The sequence below is a fragment of the Seriola dumerili genome, unplaced genomic scaffold, assembly GCF_002260705.1.
Source record: "Seriola dumerili isolate Sdu_G_001 unplaced genomic scaffold, Sdu_1.0 BDQW01000149.1, whole genome shotgun sequence".
NCBI lineage: Eukaryota > Metazoa > Chordata > Actinopteri > Carangiformes > Carangidae > Seriola > Seriola dumerili.
This window is the reverse complement of record NW_019174404.1, coordinates 16,446,483-16,452,726: the sequence shown is the minus strand read 5'-3', so window position 1 is coordinate 16,452,726 and position 6,244 is coordinate 16,446,483. Positions and strand designations below refer to the sequence as shown.

Below are 6,244 nucleotides of genomic sequence, written 5' to 3'. Positions count from 1 at the left end.
TGGATAATTGGAAGTGGTTTATTTAAAAATAAGGATAAGAACACTCATAAAAAAGTGTTGTTTTAACTTCTAATACTGTACAAAGAAACACCACACATTACATATCTTACAGATAATTGAATTTTCTTTGAGCACAAAATAACCCCAGCATGATATAAGATGTCTGAGGAACTGCCTTACAATACACTGGCTATTTTAGCATTTTGTGAACATGTACTCCTGCTATGTAGAAAGTATAGAGAAGAAAAAGCTTCACCCAAGACTCTGGAAAACTGAAGCAGTGAACATGTCCACTGAGGTGACTGGACTGACTAGACAGCCGTGCCTCTCTCCAAGTTTTGTTTGATCTCCGCTGTGTATTTGCCGTAGAAACGCTCCGCCTTCTTGTTGAACTTGGCATTCCTCTCGTTGATGTAGTCGATGTCTGCGTCGTCGTTGTAGGCCCTGCGTCGGCTGTACTTGGCCCGCTTCTCGATCCTGACAATTGCAAATAAAAGCAGTTTAGGGAGGATTTTCATAAACCAGTACGGCCACTATCCATGCCATATCCATTAAAAGTAATTGGCTACAGGCAATAATTTGGCAGTGTGCATTTAAATTTGGCAAGGAGAGTGGCAATGGAAAACCTAACGCACACATACATACATACTCAGAGGAAAATACTGTCAATTTGTGAGCTCCCAGTCTTGATTCACTGTGTCTTCAAAGCATTGTTGTGCGTCATACCCTGGCAACTGAATCCTTGTCTAATGCCCCACAGTCACATCTCTAACACAAGCCTTAGACTGTCTCAAATATAGAACAGCTCAGGGAAAGACCAGGGTAATCTAACGTGAAAGGGACTTCTGTAGCAAAGACAAAAACAAAGAAGCAGTGGAAGAACAAAACTGTTTGAGGTAACAGTCAGTTAAATGTGAGGGACACCAAAGGTACTGTTTGATCTCTATGTGTTGTGACTCTTATGTGGTTTTCATAAAGGTTTGAGAACCATCTACCCACATCCACTTACCAAAATACTTATTATTGTTACTTGTGGTAACCATAGGGCCGTTTGTTTGACATACGGTTATTTACATAATCTGCTATGGTTTGACCAGGAGTCTGTTTAAGATGCTCCATGACCCTGTTCAGATAATAATAAGGTGCCTCCTATCAGCTGCTTGCATCAGGATTTCCACTCTGGGGCTGATTTATTTAGCTCAGATAGTCCCTGGTTCACACAAAACAACCCCCTCATCCAAATTGGCAAAGACATTACAAACTCACTCTTTCCACACATAATTTATCACAACTGAGATAGTATCATATTTCCAGACCTATCTCCACACTACATTTGTGGTGCGCCAGTTCCAGAAAAAAAAAGGTCTGACTAAACCCACTGTCATTCAGAGATGCATGAAAGAAAACATTTTGGTTTGTTTGAATTGCTTGAGCCAATCATAATAAGCAAGGTTGGCCTAAACAGTGCTGAGCTCACCCATGCTTTTCTTAAATAAAGTCATGGAAGGATGAAATTCTATTGAGGAGGGTTTTACAAACAACTAATGGCCTGCCTTATGTACAGTTCATTATTTTGTCAAAGTTTCCCATCATTAGCGTTGAGTTTGTTTGTCTGGTACGGAGCCTCTTGTTATTTCTCACTGGCAACATCCAGAGAGCAGAAATTAAAGAGTTACTTTGTGCTGTATAAAGATTTATCTTAGCGGTCTGCCCAGTGAGTCAGGCTAATGCTTAATGCGTAGACTGAGATAAAATTGACCTACTGTTTCTCAACATCTTCCACCATGCGGTCAATTCCTTCCTTTGTGGGGACGTGTGTCCCGTGGATCAGGCTGTTGGACGTAGGGTAAAAGTCCTCACCACTGTGGAGCACCAACAAATGGAATTAGAAATACATAACCACAGATAATTGCCATTTTAACATACTTAAACTGACTTTTCTATTCCATCATTGTGATTATGGTCATCCTAATGAGAAGATGCAGTGGCTTTAGGGCAAAATGTGTTGGTGTATCATTCACGGATCTACACGTGGCAGCCTTTAAGGGTGAAAAACCTGCAGGCACTGAACTTATCGTTTATGCCTTTCGTGAACACTTTCCCATCTTTAAATTATTTCGGGAGTGTGCAGATATGTCAACACTTACCCCAGGGCAAATAAGGGGGCACACTAGTTGACATATAGAAAATGCTTTGTGCACATGTGATGTGTGAATGCTAAGATGATTACGTCAAGCGCATTTCACAGTTATGGTTGTAATAGCAGAGATGTCCTCATGAATTATTTTATGGCCCTGCTAGTGGGACAGCACAAAGATCTTTTAATGCCAGAGCACATTTCTTCCCATGTTGAGTTGTCTGTCTTTCTGGGTAATGTATTAAAAGACACAAATACAGTACCATCACAGCAGAAGAACAAGGGGACAAGAGGCTTAACTCACCATTCCTCCCGCTGTCTCTCATAGCCCTCTAAGTCTGGTCTGATCTGCTTTGTAAGCCTCTGGTACTGTCGGAATTGGGCCTCAGCATAACCTGCAGTCCATTTTGTGAGACAGAGAGAAAAAAATTTGACTGAGTTATAATTACCGGAACAAACAGCAAGCAGGCATGAGGCTAAGCAACACAACCTGCGGCTGGTTAAGGAGGGACGAAGAGGGAATTCTCCTCCTGCCTTCCTCTGTTGAAGACCCTCTGGTGATAATTTTCTCCCCAGAGGTTTTAATTCAGAGGAGGTTTTGATGCAACAGATGGCAGCCATATTTAGGAGACACAGTCATTTTTTTCAGTAGATTAAATAGGGAGCAATTTGAGAAGATTAATATCCCAAGGGGTTCTTACATGCGACTGGTAATGCTCTATGCACTGCTATGTAGGACTTAGATTTTTATTAAAATCCTAAATTTAAACAGGTAGTCTAATTGAGATAGGGATCTCATTTTCAAGAGACCAGTGCACAAAAAAAAACAAAAAAAACATAGACAGACACACAGATAATTCCCAGACATACATTATACATTTTCACATTTAAGAAAAGCATGTGCAAGAGTGATTGAATACATAAGTACAACCTTTTAAGATGTTCCAGAGAAATAACAGAATGTAACTTAATATTTTTTGGAGATCCTTCCATTTGCAGCAAAGTTTTTGAACCAAGTTTTTCCAAGTTCAGTATGAACAAACAGCTAATGTTCAAATGTCCTGTGACTTGACACTGTATTGTACTGTATTTAAATGTAACCAGAGAGCAGAGGTAACCAGGCAGTTTTTGCAGTAGAGCTTTATAAATAAACAACATACAATACTGCTCCCTTCTGTTTGTTAAGGAGGACTATCCCATCTTTTTGTATGAGATGCGATGGTGAGTGAGAGAAGTGTCACCTGTGATGAAGCAGAGTGCACAGATGGTACCATCTTTAGAAGCAACACGTCACTGTGTGATAAAACTGTGAAAAACTTCTTGAACGATCACATGCTACAGAACCATAAAACAAAACAGAAGACTAGAATCACGGTGCACCACTTTTTTTCCACAGTAAATTGTATTAAATTACTATTTACTAAATGAAGAGACTGAGGTTCCATGGCGTGACAGGAGGGTTACCCACGCCTTAAATAAAGCAGTTTGATCTAATCACCATTTGCCCTCAATGTTACTTCCTGATGTGACTAAAAATGCTTGCAAAGGGATTCCAAACCTAATATAGTCATTAAGTGACAATCACTGCAGTGTGTTTAACAATGACTGCAAATCATATTAGGTGTGAAAGGGACAGAAACATATTTTTTCTCTGATCAATAAAGCAACATGTAATCAGTTTAGATTTCTTCTAAAATTTAAAGATAAATAAAGACTCCAATCATTTGTCTGTACTTTGATTTTAACTGATTCACACAGTTAGTTAAGTGAACACGAGGCCGGTGACAGTATGTGTCAGGTAATCTAAAAGTGGCACACGTTGGTTGAAATGTCCATGTGCATACTGATCTGTGAGACTGAAGTGCAGGAGGCGGTCGTTGTGCTCCAAGCTCTTTTTGTATCTTATATTGATTAAAGCAATGTGACAAATTTAATAATTTCATTGAATTAAGAAGTTCTGGTTAAGTACCATGTCTTCTGTCCTCTCATGATGACAGAGAGAATTCATTCCATTCATTCAAACCAATTTAACAAAGTATCAACAGACTAAAAGGCGAACTTCAGTTTACAAATCATACACTGAGCTGCAGGTACACAGCAGCTAAGAAATTATAAGAAGGTGGCCTTTCATCTCTCCCACATCTGAGATGCTACCAGATGGATAAATTATTGTTATTTTGAAGAAAAGGACCATAGCCAACACGATTGAGGTAAACTAACACATACTTAATCTGTCAGTATACCGGATGCGACTGGCAGAAAAAACAAGCAGGTTGACAGGCTTAGTCCCACTCATTTGAAAACAATACACCTGTGATTTCCTATTTTGAAGAAACTGAGGGGGACCCAAGCAGACCAGGATGACAAACTCAGAGTTACTGTACCAACGAATGAATTTGTTCCCACTTCATGACATGTTTCATACCATTTAAACCAAGTGTACTCAAAGAGCACACTGCAATAAAAGTTGATGTATGTGTTCATTGGAGACGCTGCCACCGACCTGCAAATCCTGTGTCTGGGTTCTTCTTCTTTTTCTTCCTCTCCCACCGCTCTGCATCATCAGCAGTAATCTCCAGCAATTTCACTCTGTCATAGTCCTCCCCTCTGTCAGCACATTCCTGACGGCCAAATATTGTTTTAATAAACACAAAGCATGACTAAATGTATACAAAATGAAAAAGCATGCTGTTTGGGGAGACTGAGATTCAATAAACTTCTAAATATAAAGACGCGTGAGAAACGTGATAAGACGACAACTGAGTTTACAACCTTGCTAGTTGTTAACATTGTTATTCCAGTTGATCATCATAAAAATCTTGGCAGGCTGGTCAACACCACTTAGACTAAAATACCTTTTTCTTTTGATCTTCAGTAAGCTCCCACTCCAGTCGAGCTTTCTTAGCCTCCCAGTTGGAAGGGAGTTTCAGTCTCTTGTCCTCCTCCACAACCTCCTGGTGATTAAGCTTACGTGCTTCATTCTGTAGTGGAAATTAAAACATGATGATTGGTTGTACAAGTAGCAGTGTACATATGGATATATCAGAAATACACACCTAAGCAGCTTGAGTCAATACAATTATTTCTCGAACTGACACTTAAACATTATTAGTGCGGCTCGTGTTTGATGTGTTGTTCACAATTGCGAATCAGTCCACAGCTTAACGAGATCATAAAATTTTGTCTTCACCGTGTTTTTACCAGATACAGTTACACAACTCACCCGTTTGAAATGTAACTCTCGAAATTGTCGTAGTCTTGCTTCTCTCTTCTGGGACGCAGGAGTATCAGTCGTTTCCTCTTCAGTGACTGTAGCAGATACCTGAAAAACGACTGTTGCCATTAGATACGAAAAATATAACTAACAATGATACGTTTTAATGGCGATGTGTAACCTACGATAGACAAGACAGTCGAAAACATCAGACAGAGTCACAGGCGAGCTAACGTTAGCTATCTAGCACTCGCTAACATCGGTTAGCTTAACGCAACAACATGTGATTGTAAACAAGTGTGGAACAGAAACACAATCTCCGCGAGAGAAATGCAACATCGACATCAAAGAAATTATATTAATCAACTATAATCTACCACTACATCAAAATATACGAGTAATTTGAAATAAAAAAAGAATCTACTAACCTCACTGCGGGACGCCATTGTTATGCTACACGAAGGAAGAAGACAGGAAGTGTGACGTTTCTACCGGATATTGAAAAGACAGTAAACGTAAACGGTTTTATTTGATTATTTTGTAAGAAAATATTTCGATAAATGTATGTTTGGTCGAAGACTTCCATCTCTTCCAATAACCACGACTGAATAGATTTATTCAACGTAATTTGCTGCTAAGTGGATTGAAATGACGCAATAACAAAACACACAAAACACTATAATTTTTCTGTCCAGTCTAATTTAAATATTTTTCCTTTCTTTTAATTTCAAAAATATATCGCCCTTCATTATTCTGTCAGTGAAAAATAATTTCAACATCATTCAAATTATGTAAACTGTATTTCTTTACCGTGAAATAAATGTTATTATTTTCAACCACTATATTGAATTCAAAATATTTATTTTTATTCATCATAAATACCATCAAGTCCA

General features: G+C 38.8%; 1 protein-coding gene across 2 annotated transcripts; it reads right to left on the bottom strand.

Annotated features, from left to right (window-relative positions):
* Positions 1-5,833, bottom strand: syf2 (SYF2 pre-mRNA splicing factor). 2 transcript variants are annotated; one of them, XM_022750220.1, is made up of 7 exons: positions 5,780-5,833; positions 5,361-5,459; positions 4,993-5,118; positions 4,641-4,758; positions 2,442-2,532; positions 1,764-1,862; positions 1-477 (listed from the first exon to the last, which is right to left on the bottom strand). In XM_022750220.1, the coding sequence occupies exons 1-7, from the start codon at positions 5,795-5,797 to the stop codon at positions 312-314; spliced, it is 717 nt and encodes a 238-aa protein (XP_022605941.1). In that variant the 5' UTR covers positions 5,798-5,833; the 3' UTR covers positions 1-311. The 2 variants fall into 2 exon arrangements, with proteins under 2 accessions (XP_022605941.1, XP_022605940.1); XM_022750219.1 differs by lacking the exon at positions 5,780-5,833 and having other exon boundaries at positions 5,361-5,480.
* Positions 5,834-6,244: the final 411 nt, after the last annotated feature.

Excerpts from the sequence above, each read along its gene's own strand:
- syf2 (XM_022750219.1), bottom strand. The coding sequence starts at position 5,480 with ATGGCAACAGTCGTTTTTCAGGTATCTGCTACAGTCACTGAAGAGGAA. Across the intron at positions 5,119-5,360 it reads GAGAGTTACATTTCAAACGG|AATGAAGCACGTAAGCTTAA; the intron begins GTGAGTTGTGTA and ends TTTCCACTACAG. Across the intron at positions 478-1,763 it reads GTGGAAGATGTTGAGAAACA|GATCGAGAAGCGGGCCAAGT; the intron begins GTAGGTCAATTT and ends TGCAATTGTCAG.